General features: G+C 38.9%; 1 protein-coding gene across 4 annotated transcripts in view; it reads right to left on the reverse strand.

Annotated features, from left to right (window-relative positions):
- Positions 1–605: 605 nt before the first annotated feature.
- LOC115051269 (CMP-N-acetylneuraminate-beta-galactosamide-alpha-2,3-sialyltransferase 1-like) overlaps positions 606–19,972 on the reverse strand; it is a 59,399-nt gene continuing 40,032 nt past the window's right edge. For all 4 annotated transcript variants that reach the window (XM_029514605.1, XM_029514604.1, XM_029514606.1 and 1 more), the window contains 4 exons: positions 10,241–10,420; positions 7,810–7,855; positions 6,475–6,594; positions 606–6,220 (listed from right to left, as the gene is read on the reverse strand). In XM_029514605.1, coding sequence (XP_029370465.1) covers positions 6,047–6,220; positions 6,475–6,594; positions 7,810–7,855; positions 10,241–10,420 — 520 coding nt within the window. In that variant the 3' untranslated portion in view covers positions 606–6,046. The remainder of the gene's footprint in view (positions 6,221–6,474; positions 6,595–7,809; positions 7,856–10,240; positions 10,421–19,972) is intronic.

Genomic DNA, 19,972 nt, shown 5'->3' on the forward strand with positions numbered 1-19,972 from the left:
TTTGTTTTTTTGAGCGGGATCACGCAAAGAGCACTGAAAGGACGGGGGGAGGGTTCAGGGACTGTTAACTTTTGGACAATGTCCGAAACACCTAGAGTTAATTAAAATATTTTCCCCTTGAGGTCTGCTTTTCAGTGTCTCTTCTTGAGCACTCGTGATGCAAAGTGCGGTCTTCCGAGTATTATGTATGAAATATGGTTCCCCGTTCACGCACATCACTTTAATGTTACAGATGGTGAAGCCAGAGCTCATTTTAATTATGTGCACTACTTAGTATCTTGGAAATTGTCCGCCTGAGGATAAATAAAATCAATGAATGTATCCTCCTCAAACAAAATATTTGCTAATTATATTATAATGACACAATGTGGATCTTTCAAGAATCGTGACCAATCGTCTTTGGACTGTTGTGGAGATATAAAGAAGAAAACTGGTACTCAAGTAAATCACGAGGACCTTAAAAATGCTTTTTCATCACTTAGTTTGAAAACACAGTTTTGTTTTTCACTGATTTATTTTCGGAAAAGACAATTCAAACAACAGTTTAATCATATAGTATCCATTTTATAGACTGATTTATTTGTTCCTGCAAATATAACTCCACTTATGAGGCAATTGTACTTTACATGAAAGATGTTATATCATGGTAGGCTACTACACATTTTACATTGCAAGAGTAACTATCATTGACTTTAAAACCCGACAGCATATGAAACAGTTGAAGTGAACTCCACCGACCTGCTGCTAATTTCATGATACTTAAGTCAGTTAGGCCTACATACATAACAATGCCACATTTAGCTGTAAATGACAGATTGCATTCCAAGTGTAAAGTTTTGTACTACAATGAATGTATAATAAATACAATCAGGCTGCATGAGACCCTATTGGCAGTAAAGCAAAGTATGACTCAAAATGAATTAGAATCGTAATTTTTTTTTACTGTCACAACTGGAACTGTGTGCTTCAAATAAATCAAATAATTTTCCACTGGATTCCAGCTGGTTCTGATATGATTTGTAATACATATGAATTTATGATTGTCATTCCATATGATTGTTTGTCATCATTATGTTCCTGGATTTAGCTGCATTTTGTCCTTATTCACTGGCTGAGATACAAATAAAGTGGTGGCCTTGCAGACTGCTTACAGTTCAGTGCATTGTGTTTAATTATTTTTCCATTTCCATTATCATGGTCTTATACATACATAATAGGTAGGCCAAATTGAAAAATTGATGCTGCACATACAATGCAAAAAAGGCTGAGCTATACTTGCTGTGGGAGTGAATGGGACTCAGTAACCATTCATACGTTCTGTAACTTTTATGCCTTATCATTCTTTTGTTTGGATATTTTAAGAGCTCTTTACATATTTTATACTGTATATATATATTGCCCTAGGGCAAAATCAAGTTGGAAAGTTATTATGACTGTGTGAGCACTGATTCAGTGAACGCACACTAATTACAATCATTTGTGAAAATGAACCAGTTTCTCCCATGGCACCTACAGTACAAAGCAGCTTTATTCAGAAGTCACGCTGTGAAAATCCAAGCTGCTTCATCACAAACAAAAAGAATAAAAAATAATAATAATAAAGACAAAGAGAGTTCAGGGCCTAGAATTTCAATTTACAACACAATTAAAAAAAAATAATACATCCTGTCGAAGCATGATACCATTCATTATGTATAGCAGACGGTACATCCTAATGGTGCCATATTGTGCCTTTATGTAAATATGTTGATTCCCTCAGCAATACATTGATGTGAAAGCAGGGAATCATTTAATTTTCCATTAAATAGAAAGAAGAAAGAAACTCGGGAACCTGCAGGCATTTATTCATTTTTATTAAGTCTAGTCATTGTAGTGTGTAATGGTAGAATAAATAGACTTATTACTAAGCCAAGTGAACCCTACCACAAATTAAAGCTAATAACCATGTCACAAAATTCATCCTTTGAAAGAACTGAAATCATATAAAAGAAATTAGTATATATGGAATCAAATATAAGTTCAGATTTTTTGGCCATGAATCAGGAAGATGGATATTTTTCAGAAACAATGATACTGTTTGTGTACCTCAGTGTACCTCATGGAGTTCTCCTTTGATAGGATACCTTTTTTTTATTCATAATTAACTTTTTTTTTTGTCCAGTGTAATACAGATGAATTCATTTGACTTGTTCATCAATTTATAATATCTTCCATGTGAAATAGATTTGAGATGCTTTTCCCTTCACTGACTGTGGAAGCTCTACTTACTGATGTAAATTACAAACCCCCAACTCAAAATCTGCATAAAGCTTGGGAAATGTATTATTTATAAGTTATTAACCTTATTGTTGTTTCCCCCCATTTCAGAAATAATGTTCCAATTGTATTTTACAGTAGCGGTACAGTACAGTGAGGAAGTCCACAGATAACTGAATTAATGAATAATGGAGGGTTTCATTATTTAGTTGTTCCACACAAGAAAGTACCAAGTAGCAATCCAGTGACATGTTTTGTTTTGTTTTTTTTCACAATGGACAACATGCAATATAATAATAATTTGTATTATTGTTTTAGACCTCAGCAATGGAAAAGCAAATTCAACATAGCCATGTAACAGATTTTGTTTAGAAATTAGACAGAGACTGACTACCACTCACACCTATGGGCAATTTAGAGTCACCAATTAACCTAAACATGGTGTCCTTGGATGGTGGAGGAAACCAGAGTACCCAGAGGAAACCCACTTTAGCACAGGGAGGACACGCAAGAAGAAGCCACTGCCTTCTTGCTGTGGAGCAGCAGCACTAAACACTATGCTGGCCACAGTCAGATGAAGTAATGTTAATGCAGATATGTGATTTTGCCCACTAGGTGACAGTGTCCCCTGCAGAACAAATGTACTTCACCATTGTTGTGTGGAAATCGGGTGACCGTGTCACAAAGAAGTAGCAGAAGAGTGGCAAATGTCTAATTATTGAACAAGGCACACGGAGCAAATCACCACCTCCTAGAAAAGCACCTACAAGCTCAGCTCTCCACTGATCTGAAACTAGACTTTCAATGTCAGATCAGAGATTTGTTGGTGAAAATGACGACATGAGGACAGGAGATGTTCTTGTGTGTTTCTTAAAGCCATAAAACACGCTAATCACATATCTGCAAGTTTACCATGTGCGGTTAATGATTTCAAGCGTGAACTAAACAGACAGTTGCCCCCCAAAGTATTTAGACCAAATGTAATTGGCCATACTTGCCATATTTCTGCACATTCATGGTTTTGCTAATAGCTGGCTAGTTTAGCAAAACAGCATTTTTATTCATGGAAAATGAAGTCTACAATAAAATAAAGCAGGCAGAAAGAGAAGGGGTCTGAATACTCTCTGAAGCTGCGGTTCTTCACTCAATCTGCTCAATCTTCAAACTTTAGCAAGAGCTGACTGATGTTTGTATGTTTGATGTTCCAGCCCTATATTTTCTGTACAAACCAGTAGTTTTTTACTGTGGCGCAAACAAGAATCATGTACGTATCATGCATATAGTTCCTTAGAATTTACATTATTTACACAACAAAAACAGAAATTTGGAAAGTTGACTGACAAATTGGGAAATAACAAAGATAATTACAATGCAGTAAAGTTTAATGGAAAAAATGAAGTCTTAAAAAACTGACATTCAAGGCACTTAACACCTACTCTTCATTAAAAAGGTTTGTTACAGTGTACATTAAAAATGTACAGTACATAATTGAGTCTAATGATAAGGCACTCATGTGTAGACTGTGTAAAATGTTATTTGTCAATGACTGATGACTGTTTACAACTTGATAAAGAACCTGGCGCCCTTTTGATACCTTAAGCATTCAAAACCTAGCTATCATTTTTCACCACACCAAGCGATAAAACTGTCATTGATAATCACTGTCTATCCTTGTAGCAGGTCTCAACTGAAGTCTTTTAAGGACAGGACATGAAAAAAATAACAACAACAACAATAATAATTTAAACAACCTCTTAAACAACCACTTCTGCTCAGTTTGGAATGAGCCATAATAAAATGATGATAGGCTGTTACTAAAAATATATATTTAATCTTGGATTTCTTGTACAGTTTTAGTGCATTTACCATGCTCATGATATTAATCTGGAATGTTAGCGTACTACCAAAGTACAGCTAAGATAGATTTGTTATTCAGGTATTTGGACATTACAATTTGGCAACTAACGTACAAAAGGCCTTGTTGATGTGGGAGGTAAGAGGAGAATGGATAACTGGTTCAAGCTGGCAGATAAAGGAACAGTAACTCAGACAGTCACCTCTTTAAAGCCATGAGGAGCAGAAAAGCCTTTCGGGATGCATGTTGACAACTTCATTCAACATTTCTCCTTAACATTCCTCTGAGGCTGCAGTGGACACAGACTAAACAAAACTGGATGGACCAAGACTGGAGAAATGCTTCCTGGTCTAATAAACGCCGATGGTAAAGTTAGAATTTGGCATAAATGGTATTAATCAATGGATGGCAGGGCTGGTGAAGGATTTCTTGTGCCCTCTTTGAGCCCCTTTAATACCAACCAATCATTGTGTACTTCGGTGGCTTTCTTAATCCCCTGAACTGAATCCAGCTATGTGAACCATCTCTGGGATGTAGAAGGACACGAATTGGCAGAATGAATGTACAGAAAAGGAATCACTCATGTCAATGGAGCAAGATCTCAGAGGAGAGAAAGGTTTTCAATGTGTTATGGAAACAATGTCAAAATGGAGGCTGTTTTGATGGCAGGGAGGTGACTTGCCCATTAGTCTTTCTAAAAAAGTGCTTATCAAGTTTATCTTCTTTGGGGCTTATTTTGCTCTTGGTTTGAAGTGTCCGTATTTTTCATTCAGATTCAGAGTGATTAAAAAATTCCATCTCTTTCTAATTCAGCCCATTATCAGTATGTAGAACACCTTCACCACCATATGATGGAAATATATAACGAACTGTGATTTACAATCAATTGTGTGTTGTGTTAATATTAAAATATGAATTATTGCATCTAGAACCAAACCAATGTAATGTACACATTTTGTGTGTAGTTATTTGTATAAATAATGCTGATGATGAGTTTTGTACAGCCCACTTCTCTTTAAGTCTACACATCAACAAAGTAATCATGGCACTTTAACTGCTGCTGTTAACAGCACTTGTTTTTGTTAGTGTGAGCAACCTTTAACACACAGACCTTCAGGTGGCCACAATGGTTGCCAGGAAATACAAAAAACAACATACATTTATACATGTTCTTTACAGTAGCGTTTTATAAAGCTTTTTATGTATAGCATGCATGCTGACAAGACCTTTCTTTGGTCCTCTTCTCGTGTCAGTTCATGATGTATTAAAGTTGGGATTATAAAGTGGGCTTTCACATCATGGTCTAGGATCTGGTTCCAAACACACTTGATGAATTAGAATGAGATGAACAAGAAAACGTGGTCTTCATGTATAAGGAGTGACAACAGCAAAAACTACTTGGAAGTAGGCTGCTCACTGTGAAGGACTCGAATTATAATTCATTCAAATTTAAATTTGGAGCGATGACACGCTACATCCAAAAAGTAAAAAAAAGAAAATTAGCATTGTAAACAGATATTACGTTAGGGATCCTGGATATGAGCTCTTCTTCTTCTCTGTATTTAGCAGATGGCGTATCATTACCACTCCTATGTCCGAGTGTGCAGATACCCAAGTCTAATCAAGCATGGAGCATCATTGCCAGTGTGAAAATTGAGTGGCAGGGGCAACGTGCTCAGGCATGGCACAAAGCAGCTGTAGCTAAAATGAAAACTACCTGAAACAATTGGCAGTGGGGTATTTGTCTAGTCTCCATAATTTGCTGTTGTCTGTTTCTGGGAACAAATAAAACTGTTGGTCACTTGATAGAAGTGACCAGAAACTGAAGGGTTCACGACCAAAAAGTCCATCCAATGAGAAGTTAAGGAAAATCAAAGATTGAAAGGCTGCTCAGGTTCAACTGGTTCCCATTCCACTGCACATATGAGCTTCGTATCATCTGCCTTTAAACATTTGGATTTTGTGTTTGTCTGCCAGCAGCAGGGTGACATTATGTTCGTAACTGCCATCATGTACCCCCGTGTGACGGAAAGCTCCGGCCAAACGGTTCTCCTCCCAGTAGTGGTGCCAGTTTCCATACTGGTCAGCCCCAAATCCAAACACATTGACCTGGAGGAGATGAGACACATATCCATTGCTTCACCACAGCAGTAAAACACCTACACAACCACCACACATTTATTAATCTGTTGTCTGCTCAACTTCTTTCATCTTGCAAAACACATTTCCGTATTATTCTGAAATGTGTTTTGCAACATCACATAAATCGTCCTTGTGTTGTTTATTCCACTTGAGTGAAGAATTCAAGGAGGCTCTTGATTGTCAAGGTCATGTGTTGTGCTGGCTACAATAGTTCACTTTACCTCATCACATATGTGGATGGCGAACAGCAAACTAAGGAATCCGGTTGAAGGATATCGTCCATGACCCTCCAGCCAAGCCTCATAGACATACTTGAAAAATGTAGGGCTGTAAATCAACACCTGTAAAATAATAACAATTATGCTCAGCTTTTTGAATATATTGAATATATATTTTACACTTGCATAAATAACTAGGTAACAGAAAATAAATGAATTTTCAAGATGAATGTTGCCACAATAATTCAACTATCACAAGTAAAATATTATTAATATAAAGAGCACTTCTCTAAACCCACACTACAAAGTGCTTTACCAGGAGCAAAAAGCAGGTCACACAAGATATCAGTCATCATCAAAAGGCCATTAACAATATCAATCAAAAAATGATTCATTACACTTAAACCAGCAAAAATGGATCAAAATCAAATAATAATTGGTACAATCACAATGAATCAAAAACTCTGAACGGTTTGTCATCTCTAGTAGTTATCAGCCCTGGCAATAATTAAATCACCTCAGCACGAAGAGCTCAACCAAAAGGTCAGATGTATAACATTCCTTCCAGAGTTTTAAAATTCAGCAGCAGAAGCTCAAAAAGCAATGGGAGCTGGAGAAAGGAGGCTTAAGCCCGTCTAATGTGGTCACTTCTCTTGGATCTTTTTAGAAGCCTGGCTGCTGTGTTCGCCGCAGACTGGAGTCACCTTGACTACTACTTCACTAACATAGGTCTGCCTCTCTTTTAGTGTCATGGGCATATACTGCATACTGATTCACAGCAGTCGTACATCCCCCTGATGTGAGCTATGTTGCTAATGTTCAAAGGCTGATACCACTTTTCTCTAACGTCTGTTGATCTTCATGCGACTGCTCGGATATGTGTGGGCTCTTGACTGTCTTCTCTGCATCGTTATCTACTTGATATTGTTGTATACTGTCATTTAGACTGATAAATAATTAATCTGACACGTTTAAGCATTCAACGCATCAATAACCCGCGCCTGCGCTGAATATCTATGTTTCCAGTATATTGTTGCGGTTTTACTCAGTACATGATGCAACTTGTCTCAGTAGAGGACCAGGGGCATGACACAAAGCAGCAGCAGATATAATCAGAAGTGGCACAGACCACTTAAGAAGTGTCAAATATTGGCAAAAGGTGGCGTCAGTCACATCTAGTGACATTGCATGGATGTGCCACAACACTTGTCACAATGAGACAGTGTCAGTGCTTGGGATAGATAGATTTTATATGCATGCGGCTATATATCCACAACACACATAAACACAATAAATAAAAAAACAAATTTCGTTTAAATTTATTTTGGTCAGGCTTACCTTATCTTTGTTTGCTTTTATCCTTGACATGACAGGTAGGTACGTACTGTAGAACAAAAAATATGAAGGACTTAAAATCTGGGATTTGATTGCTTTCAAAATTGCGTGAAATGTTGCGTACAATAACTGGAGCAACAACAATCACAGTAGAGAGGGCACGACTAAAAACAAATGCTCAGTGTAACAGGAACACTGTCTTGGGGAAGCTGACTAAATATCAGGGGCAGATTTAAAAATCATACTGAGCAAGACAAAAGGCTGTTCTGTCAACATGCCTCCCATAATGTGTTTTGTATTTTGCATTATCACTACATGAGAGTGCGCAACAATTCATCATTCCTGGTTGGTAAAGACAGTTGAAAGCTTGAAAATTAAAAAGAATTAAATGAATGGGAGAGGCTGTTTGAATGAAGGTTTGTAGAATTCTTGTGAGGCAGTCACTGTGTTTGCATATGAAAAGTATGTTTGAAAGACATGCAGAAAGCATGGCATGCAAACCTTTCATCAAAACAAATCATGAATGATAAATCTGAACATGCAAATTCGACACCATGCTTGTCGAGCTTTCATTACCGAGGTAAAAAAGGATGGCATACTAATGACTGAGTTTAAAAATAATCATCTCAGAGGAAGATACAAACCAATACAACGTTTCAAGCTTAGACGAGGTTTATGAAAGATATTGTGACTGCATCATTCTGTCAATTACAAAGTTCATATAGATTGGTTTAACGCGCTTTGGTGTTGCGAAGTACATCAATCCAGCCTCTCTCTCTGTAACTTAATAAGAATGAAGTGAAAGTGACCAGTCATCTCTGCTCTCTGCCGCATATTATGCATCTACACATAACAACAACAACAATAATAACTATATCTGCACAATACATATTAAGAGAAAAGATCATTTACAAAATGTTGCTTCAATAAAATATCATGTACAATACGTAAAAGTGATAAAACAATATGAAACATTACCAAAAGCTAAGATTCAGAAATTACCAGGCTGGGTTAATATTAAAAAGTACAACCTGCTACACACCGGTTTTGAAATTCCAGCCGAGTTACTGTTTCAATTCACTTGTACAGATACAACTTTGTCCTGCCATAGATTCCTCTGTTATTTAACAAGAGTAATAAATTGAACAAAATAAATCACAACACCCAGCGACTATCTAAATGGCTTCTGAGGTAATGCTGACAGGACTGCCAGTGGAGTGAAATTTAATGATGCAGAACGTTTGCTTTGGCAGAGGCGGAAGACAACTGCACATTTACAGGAAAAATTTGTTTGGACTCACTGATGCATCCTCCATCAAACATGCTGGCGTGTTTCAGTTCTTGGCAGCAGAATTAATTGGCAGAGGCTTAATTCTTGCTCTGGATGTCCAGTAATCAAGCTAATGATTAGGGGGCAGTGAAAATGAAGTAGCTGAAGGTGAGATTTACCAAACAATTAAACGTGAGGCATTTTCCCCAACCTTGTGACAAACAGGAAACTTTGGTCAGTGAGATTGCTGAGGAAATCTTGTCTTTGAAGAGTGTGTAAATGAAAGTGGAAGGGCAGCACATGCATAATGTATAACAACACATTAATGACTTTTCAAGAAAATAATTTCTTGGACAGTAAAAGTCCCTGAGCTAAAAACTAATTTAAATACTTTTAGTTTTAATATTTGTCTTGGTGGAATGCCAAGAGAAGGCTTTATTATGAAAAAAAAAAAAAAAAAAGCATATGTGAATTTTTTTATTGATGGATTTACCCTTAATTCATTTTTTTTATTTCATTTTTAACTTAATTAATTAATTAACTAATTCACTTATCCATTTCTGGGCCCCATGGGTGCTGGAGCCAATCCCAGCTGACACTGGGTGAGGCCACCCTGGACAGGTCACCAGTCCATCACAGGGACAACACACAGAGACAGACAACAACCACTCACACTCACACTCAGACCTACAGACAGTTTAGAGTCACCAGTTAACCCAAACATGATGCCTTTGGACGGTGGGAGGAAACCGGAGTACCGGAGCAAACCCACACAGACACGTGGAGAACATGTACACACACAGAGAGGCCCCAGGCCGGGAACTGAACTCGCTATTTTCTTGTTGTGAGGCCACAGCGCTAACCGCTATACCACTGCTATTTTTAACATTTTTCACCATAATTTTAAGTGTTATATTTAAGGCCATGCCTTCAGGTGGACTCGTCATTTCATTTTTAAATCTGTTTGGGTATCTACAAACTCCTGAGGCAAATATCAGGTTCAGGGCTAAGTTGTGGGCAGATAAAAAGCCTTGTAGAGCTGAGGAGACCTACATGGCGATTCATCACGACTAACCCATTACACAATAAACATAGTTACTGGAACAATTCTTTATTTACAAAAATTGATTTAGCAGCTTTAACACTCTTAATAAACACGCTTACTATTTAATAGTGCCGGTGGTAAGAGCACTAATGATCCACTGCAGGTCCAGAGTCTTGAAGGGGATCAGCACTAGACTGGTGTTGTTGTCCAGGTCTATGGCACTCTCTGGATACATGACATGATGAGTTGTTCTGGAGCCCACATCCTCCTCAAAGCCACTGGTAGGAGCCTGATTCATTCTGCAAAGACATTTTTGTTTCTGTGTTATTTTTCCTGTCATCTCATCTCTCCCCTTAGTCTCTTGTTTCTTTGCTGCCGTCACAATTTCCAAAATAGCTTAAACTGATTTTTTTTTTTTTCTACTGAAATGACTTTCAGTCAGTAATCCATACATTCTATAAAGTTAATTGACATTGACAAGCAGAGCCAAACATCACTTTTCAGAAAAATTATTAAATAAATAAATAAAGAAACATTTTTTCCTGCATTCGCCATAATTTGGACTTCCAAACAGCAATTTAGAGAAACCCAGTGCCCATTTGGAGTGCACCAATTGTTACTTGGCAATTACAAATTGCATGCAAGAGGAACACTACCTATTATCATGCCCAACAAAAGTCACTCAAACTGGAGCAGTAATTGGTAGGAACATAGTTTGACAGTGGCTGTTGATTTCATGGGGGGAAGGTAGTGACACAGAGGAGGAAAGTCATGGAGCTGACCCTCCGTGTGACAAACATTACCTATTTAGGTTCTCTGGCCAAAGCAAAAACATTGTTGCTCTTTACCGACTTTGAGACGACAGCTTTACAACAACTTGACATTTCCAGCGTGACACTGTCAACTCAAAATTGCTTCTTTCAGTCAAGCATTTTGTTTCTTGGCTTTTTTTTATAATTGATAAGATGACTTTTTTCATCACCTTGGATTTAAATCTGAAATTTGGCCTCTTGTGTTTAAAAGAATTACCCAAACATTATGTCTGGGCAGTGGGAGGAAACCCACGCAGGCACGGGTAGAACATGCAAAGAGGTTTAGGGTTAAGCCTGCGAAACAAACCTGCAACCTTGTTGTTGTGAGGCAACAGTGCTAACCACTATTCAGACATGCTGTCCTAATTTCAATTTGGCAATCAATAAAACAGCCCACAAATTCTTATTATGAGCTAAAATCCCTTTATGCTAAGTTTGATAATTTTTCAAACATTTGGGAGCGATTGCCTCTTTCTCCAGCTTCCTCCTTGACACATGAACTCGCAGGTGAACCTGCCCCTGGGGTCAGCCAGAGTAACCCTGAGAGAGTAGATGAAAAACACAGGAATGGTTTGGAGTAGCCAAAACCATGTCCTTATAGAGCTAAAAGGTCCAAATAAAACTCAGAAAAACATAAAGTATGGGGCTTTTAATTTAGTTGTGCACGCCCAATATTCCCTCTCTTTTCGTTGTATGTTGCCCTTTGCTGACTACGGAGGGGTACATTATGAATCTTTGGGCTAACTAACTGCCTGTCTGCTGGTGAAGTCAAAAACAGCTAAATGTTCAAATAAGCAGATGCAAATTCAACTTATTAAAACAGTAAAGAACTGGAGATTTAATGCGGCACAGCTATATTGCACCAAAGTGAAACTTTGGTATAGCTGTGAAATGGTGGGAAGACTGAGCCGTCCCAGAGAAGGGAAGTGCTGCATCAGCAGTAAAGTAGCTAGTGCACCAGATGTGTCTGTGGTTGTTATCGACTCTGCATTGATACAGCTGTGTCATCCTGGTGGGATTCATCTTGACAGAAAATGAGACATATTTGGTCCACTTTCCATCAGAAATGGGGGAAGGGAGGAGAAAGCGTGATTTAGCATTAACAGGTAATAAGTACCGTTTTTGCTGTCAGCTGCTTGGGGAAGTGAAGGCAGCTTTTGCTACAGATGCATGTGGCTTTGAAAGATGAGCACACTCATCAAAATCTACCAGGTTCATGTCTCTGGCTGAGCTAAAAACAGCAATGTATGGAAGAAAATGACATTGGCAGGAGGTTTTACGATGCAGTATCTCAGTAAAAAAAAAAACATTTTTTTTGACAGCACTGTGTTCTTAGGTTTCTCCCTTAATGGTGAGTACAGCACCTGGGAATTGCTCAGCAAATGGATCCTTACAAATGAAAAAATATGGCGGAGGGGAAGACATCTCTTCTTTAGCACATTCAGAGGTGCCCTTTTGTAACAACACGTTACCTTATTATTGTGCTTAGATTTATGGACAGTTTTAATTTACCTTCTATTGGACATTGCGATTAAATGTCAGATTTGATCACTTCATGTGCTCCACTGCATCCTTCTTTATAATTGTGATAAACAGGTTATCAATTACAACATTTAATTGAACAGGAGAGTGCAGGAACAGAGGACTGGGCTTTGATGGAAATTTATATAAAGCTCTTTGAAATGTTTTCCCAAAAATGACCAAACTATTCAACAACAACAAAAAAAAAAAAAAAAAAAAAGCTGTTGGACTCCTGGATTGATATACTTTTTTCTGCATGTCAGTCTGTCTTCCATTCTCCTGTCTAAACAAAGAAAAACAAACAAACAAACAAACAAAAAAAACAAAACAATTTTAAGTATAAAATTGCACAAAAGAAAAGCTTTGTGGACAACAGATTTCCTGATTTTCATCCATCCATTATTCATACTGCTGGAGCCAACCCCAGCTGACGTTGGGTGAATCTTCTCACAGGCAACAGCGATTCTTCTGGTCACTTTTCCTTTTTCCAGCAGTTTTCACGTTACTCAAGATTTCTCATTGAGACTGTATATTCATCATCACTCACTGAAAGGGTCCATGCAGTGGTAATGCAAATCTGTAAGGGCACTCAAGAAGTTAGTTTAAGTTGCTAAGTGGACTCAACCAGCTGCTCTGTCACTTAATCTTGCAGGAGCAGGTAGTATCAGTATTTTAGATAGGTCTCATCAAAATTCAGCTTATGCTCCAACTCCTTCTTCCTCTAGGTGCTGGAAATGTGTACCAGATGGGCCTGAAACAAATGTGGAGCAGATGCACTGAGAATTTGAAAACCCCATTTCACCAACACGATGGTTTGCTCAGAGCATTTTACCTGGTAAACACACCTACTCAGGAAATGCAGAGCACAACACAGAGTGACACAGAGTGGCAGATGGAAGATGCTTCTCAGATATTTATGAGGATTAATTAGAATCAAAGCTCAAATATGAACAATAACAATAATAATAAAAGCAGGAGTCACTCAGAATGCAGGTCTTTTTCCTAAAGGCAGCTCTCTATCTTGGTTACATTTAACATAACTATATGGGAGCTGCAGGTATAAAATGTAAAAAACTTTGAACAATTCACCCAATTCTTAGTGACTCTGCATCACTGCAAACAGGAGAACCGTAATATCTTTCTGTAATTTCACAAGCAACCTGGCCAAAAGGTGAGTGTATCCCACATCAAGCCTGCCTCAGATCAACCCGACTACGACTTCAAATAAAAAACAAGAAACATTACATCAATGCAGCATCACTGCGGCAGTCATATTCATTGTTTATATATGCCACATATATATAACATTTCTCCCTTTCGCATCATTCTTGTTGCAGATAGTGTGGGTTCATAATATCCTATATCAGCTCAGATTCATCAGCTTTTTCTAACATTTGGCAGCGCCCCACACGGAGTTGTCGTATCCATGGTGTTGACACCTTCTCTTTACATGATGTTCACACTTTCACATGCAACTGCTTGTGCCAGTGGGAACAACTAATGCAGGGTAGTCTTAGAATTCAATTTCACATTTATTTATAGAGCAAAGAGCTTTCCAAGCGAGGCACAATCATAACAGAGAATCTGGAAGATCAAGCAGAAAAACAAGCATATCAAAGACAAGCCAAAAGATAAAAATGAGGCAAACAACTTCACATGGCTCAAAAGTGAGTGACAGTAAAAATGTTTTAAGATTTTATGGAGCCACTGGATTGGGCAGATGACACCTGTCAGGCTATTCCTCCTCCTGATAGTCAGTGGAAGAGGAGCTAAGTCAACTCTTTATTTAAGGTGAGTGTGGAGGATGTTGAGGTGGACCATGTCTGACAATCTGAGGGGCCCAGATTCTGTGCAGGAGGTTAAGAGGTTTGCGAATCAGGGGGATGAAGCATTATATTATGATCAAATCAAATTGAATCAAATCAGATTTGATTTGATTAGAACAAAGATTTTAGACCTGCTCTTTACATATAGAGCAGGTCTAGACCAAACTCTTTATAAATTTATTTAAAGAGACCCAACAGATCCCCCGATGAGCAAGCACTTGGTGACAGTGGCAAGGAAAAACTTCCTTTAAGAGGCAGAAACCTCGAGCAGAACCAGGCTCAGGGGTGGCGGCCATCTGCCTCGACCGGTTGGGTTGAGAGTGGGACCAGAATTCATGAAATGAAATATGGGACCAGCAGGTGTTGCAGGAACATGGGATGGCGATGAGGACAACGAGAGAGAGGAGAGGAGCTGGGAGAGACAGAGACTTTGGCAGAACATGGTAAGTAAATGCAGTATAAATGCTTAGAACTGGGTGAAACTGTGTTTCAGAAGGATGGTTCTTATCAACGCATGCAAGGGGGGAGGAAAGGAGAGCGAGGGAGACGGAGGGGGAGAGAGAGAGAGAGAGAGAGAGAGAGAGATGCTCAGTCCTTCCCCCAGCAGCCTAGGTCTATAGCAGCATAGCTAAAGAGTAGAGGACTAACTTTTTAACTATAAGCTCTGTCATACAGGAAAGTTTTAAGCCTGATCTTGAAAATTGTTAGAGTCCGCCCCCCGGACCGATACTGGAAGTTGGTTCCATAGAAGAGGAGCCTGATAACTGAACCATCTGCCTCCAGATTTACTCTTGGAGACTCTAGGAACCACAAGTAAACCTTCATCTAGAGAGCAGAGTGGCCTGCTAGGACAGTAAGGAACTATGAGCTCTCTGAGATATGATGGAGCTTGGCCATTAAGAGCTTTATATGATATGAGAAGGATTTGCATTTTACTGGCAGCAGATGAAGAGCAGGTAACACGGGAGAGATATGATCTCTTTTCCTAGTTCCTGTTAATATTCGTGCAGCATTGTTCTGAATTAACTGAAGGCCTTTTAGAGATTTGTTTGGACATCCAGATAATAATGAGTTACAGTAGTCCAGCCTAGAAGTTACAAATGCATGGACTAGTTTTTCTGCATCATCCTGAGAGAGGATGTTTCTGATTTTCCTAATGTTCCTCAGGTGGAAGAAAGCTGCCCGACTAACTTGTTTTATGTGAGGGACAAAGGACATGTCCTGGTTAAAAATTACTCCAAGGTTTCTTACAGTGGAGCTGGAAGCCAAAGTGATGACGTCCAGACTGATGAGATGATTAGATAGTATTTTTCTGAGGTGCTTAGGGCCGAGTACAATAACTTCTGTTTTGTCTGTTTTTGAGTTGAGAAGTAAAAAATTTCCAGTCATCCAGACTTTTATGTCTTCAAGACATGTCTGCAGTTTGACTATCTGGCTGACTTCATTTGGCTTCATTGATAGGTACAGCTGAGTGTCGTCTGCGTAGCAGTGGAAGTTGATGCTGTGTTTCCTGATAATGTTGCCTAGAGGAAGCAGATAAAGCGTAAAGAGGATTGGTCCAAGTACCAAACCCTGCAGGACTCCATGACTGACTACAGCACATGAGGAGGAGCTGTTGTTAACATGAACAAACTGACGTCTGTCTGATAAGTAGGATTTGAACCACCTTAGTGGAGTTCCTTTTATCCCAATTTCATGTTCCAGTCTCTGTAGTAAAATATGATGTATGATGTAGTAAAATGATCTATGGTGTCAAATACAGCACCAAGATCTAAAAGGAGAAGTATGGAGGCTGATCCATTGTCTGAGGCCATTAGAATGTCATTGGAGACTTTAACCAGTGCTGTTTCTGTGCTATGATGGGCTCTAAATCCTGATTGAAACTCTTCAAACAAACTGTTCCCATCCAGGTGGTTGCATAATTGTCTTGCTACGGCTTTTTCAATGATTTTAGAAATAAATGGAAGGTTTGATATGGGTCTATAGTTTGCCAAAACATCTGGATCAAGATTAGGCTTTTTAAGATGGGGTTTGATGACTGCAGTCTTAAGAGCCTGACATACATCACCCAAAGATAAAGTCAAATGACTCTAGAATGAACGGCTCAGTTAAATAAAAGATCTCTTTAAAGAGGCTAGTTGGTGCTGGGTCTAATAGACAGGTTTACGGTCTGGATGATGAAATTATAGAAGCTAGCTCTGAGAGATTCAGAGGTGAGAATGACTCCAGATGTTAAAAGAGGCATTGCAGTTGATTCAGGAGTTGCTGTATTCAGTAGAAGATTATTGTCTAATGTAGCTAAGAGCGGATGAATTCTTTCTCTGATCGTGAGAATTTTAGCTGTAAAAAAGTCCATAAAATCATCGCTGCTTAGAACTAAGGGGATCACTGGTTCAACTGAGCTATGGCTCTCTGTCAGCCTGGCTACAGTGCTGAAGAGAAACCTGGGGTTATTCTTTTTTTCTTCTATGAGTGCTGAGTAATATGAACTTCTAGCACTGCGGAGAGCTTTTTTATATGTTTTTAGGCTATCTTTCCAGGCTCAGTGAAACTCTTCTGACTTACTGGAACGCCAATTTCTTTCTAATTTCCTTGATGAAAACTCTTCTAAAACGAAGCGGGAGCCAGTGGAGAGAAGCCAAGTTGACCATCTGAACCCACCTCCTGGAACCAGCCTGGAGCTGAACCACAGCCTGACTGACCAGTTGCAGGAGAGAACAACTGGCTGATTCCAGCATACACAGAGTTACAGTAGTAGAACCTTGAGCATCTAAGGGCCATAAAATGGCACCATATGTGATTTTGTTTGTTTGGCCCATTTTCCGCTGGTCAAAAATCCTGCTAAGCCCTGCTATCATCTGCTTTTTGCTGGCAATTGAAAAGGCTACAATTGCTACTCAAACCTGGGTTAAATGACTCTGCAGTACACAACGGCATTTATTGGCCCCAATCTGCATTAACGCAAACACCACCTTCAGGCATACCCACTAATTTTAACCTCTTCTCCTGCTGGACTGTCTCTCCGAGCATAGAAACACATCTGTCACCTGTCCAGCATCCAGATTTGACTCAGAAACACTACATTTTTTTTCAGGAACTAGCAGATCTGTCATATCAGTTTGCACAGCGGCTAATTCCTCACTCTCTCTCCTGCTCCTAAATGTTGTTTTCCCTCTGTCTGAACAGAAAAGAGATTTGATTGAAATACTCAGGTGTGGTTGTGCAACTTTGGAGGAAAAAATGTACCACAGTGTAGCCTGATAGTCAGTCAAGGGCCAGGTGATGCCTCCCACAGGAATACGCCCCAAACTTCTTGAACATTTTCTTGTGTGTATTAACAAATGTCTCTTTGACTATTTAACAATTTATTGAAAGTGTGAAGAATATCTCTCTCATTATGACAAAGTAGTGGAATTTGATTTATGAACCAAATGCTTGCTGACCATTGCAGTGTATTTGATCAATTTGCCTGGTTTCAGGCGTTAGACAAGCCACCCACATCTAAGATTTATACCGGCGTGATGGCTCCCGAAAAGTTAGAGGTGTGTGGGCATAGTCAAAGAGAGGGATGCCATATTCATACAGTCATTTTGGTAACTAAGATCCAAGAGAAAAAGGGACAAAACATTCACAAACGTGCAGCAGTGAGATTCATTGTGACAAACTTCATTTAACTGTTCCTTGCAAAACTCCCAAAAGAAACTCATGTCCACACTAAATGGGAACAATATTGACAGACGCAGAGCAAAAATATCTGAAAATCTGGGCAGATGAATCATCTCAACATCACATTAGTTTGAGTACAAATGCAGCTCCAGCTTTTACTGTATTGCAGCAAAATTATAGCTGATATCTTTCTGTCGGTCCGACATTATAGCAATCATTTCTACATCCATTCTCAAACCAAACCTCAGTTTAACATCCTGTCCTCAGATTCATTTTCAGTGGTTGGTCGTCCTCTCTGGCACAGGGGTGTGATGAATATGTGTTTGCTTTCATCCATAAAGTTTTTATTGGAAACTCACCATCCTATATAACATCTGGACTGGAGCACAGGGTCCTTCAAAACTCACTCTAACTGCTTTGTGCTTCAACTCCTGTGAACTCAGAAAAGCAGCTTTTTGATGAATTTGCTCTCTACTCCTGAACTATTCAAGATAATGTCAAACCACTTCACCTCAGTGTGCAAATGTTATGGACTGTAAACAAAGCTGAATGTGACCTCCATGAAATCAACCACAGGAGCATAGATAGATAGTTAGATTAGATTAGATATTATTTCTTAGATGTAGTTAATAATATATCAAATATTATTAATTAAACCGTAATCAACTATACTGTTTCAAGAACAGCAGTTTTTTTTGCACTTGCATGTCAGCTTCATTTCTTAGCGCTGGAGTTTACAGATTTGCAAATGCTTCTGCTGAGCGTTGTCCTCTTTTTGACCTCTGTCTTTCACTGCATCTACACATAATCTCAATTGATGGAAACCTCAATGGTGTTTGAGACTTAAAATAAATAAATGAGAAGAATTACAGTGATTTTGTGCCAACTCAAAATGGATGGATACGCCACTGATCGCTCAGGACAAACAAAGCAAAATAGCGATGACACAAAATCTGCTAACATGAGCATCTAAATGTCAAGTTGAATGATTGAAGTCAAAGAAAATGGCAATGCGGTCTGATTATTATTCTATTGAGCTGTGGTCAGTGTGCTGGTTAAGTAATTAATGAGAACCATTGTTTATGTCTTCATATTCACACTCATCTCAGCTTTTACATGAAAGCATAATAGAGATCAGAATGGATTTAGGCACACTTTTATTTTGCAGTGAAGTCTGACATCTCACACTCCTCTCTCTGGGAATCGTGTCTTTTTGTGATGGCAGTGACGATTAACATAATCTTTAATGTCTGCCCTCTTTGCCTACCAGCATGCTGTTGGACATTATTTGCCTACTTATTATTCATTTGGCCTCAAAATGCTCAAAGCCAAGGAGCGTGGTATTCCTTTACACAGCCCTGTGCCTCAAGGTGCAGCCAGATCACGCAGCATGTAATAGTCGACTAAGACTTTAAAGGTCAGTGGTGTTTCATTCCTGTCTCATTTCTTCACATACTCACTACTTCTCTGCTGTTACCACCACTCTCCTTCCTAAGCCTGAGTGTGTCGGTGCAGTTCCAGCCGACTGATAATCATGATGAGGAATGAACACCAAATACATTTTTATGAGGTGGCACCGAATGAGACAACAGATGAGATGAAGACTCTGGGTCTCAGGTGTGCTTTTAGAGCTTTAGGCGTTGCGATTAACAGCATGAATACTAAAGTTGCACTCAGTGTGTAAAGGTTTGGTACACTCCTGATAACTGCAGTTGTCCTGGAAACACATTTTACACTATGCACGTTAAGTTGTTTTTGCACATATTTGTATTTGGGTGAGTCACTTTGGTTTCACAATCAAGAAAAAAGTTCAGGGGGTTTTACTATAATCTTCTATAGCTTGTGTTTTCGAAAAGACACGGTCTGAGTTGCCTAACTTTATTAATTGTTTTAAATAGATTCATATTGTGATCGAACAAGTATCTGTCATGTTCTGAGTTTGGTCTGGTTTGTGTTTCACTGTCGGAGTTTGAGCTCTCTCATGTTTCGAGTTCTCTCCAGTGTGTTCGGTTTGTGTTGTCACTTA

Source organism: Echeneis naucrates, chromosome 11, assembly GCF_900963305.1.
Source record: "Echeneis naucrates chromosome 11, fEcheNa1.1, whole genome shotgun sequence".
NCBI lineage: Eukaryota > Metazoa > Chordata > Actinopteri > Carangiformes > Echeneidae > Echeneis > Echeneis naucrates.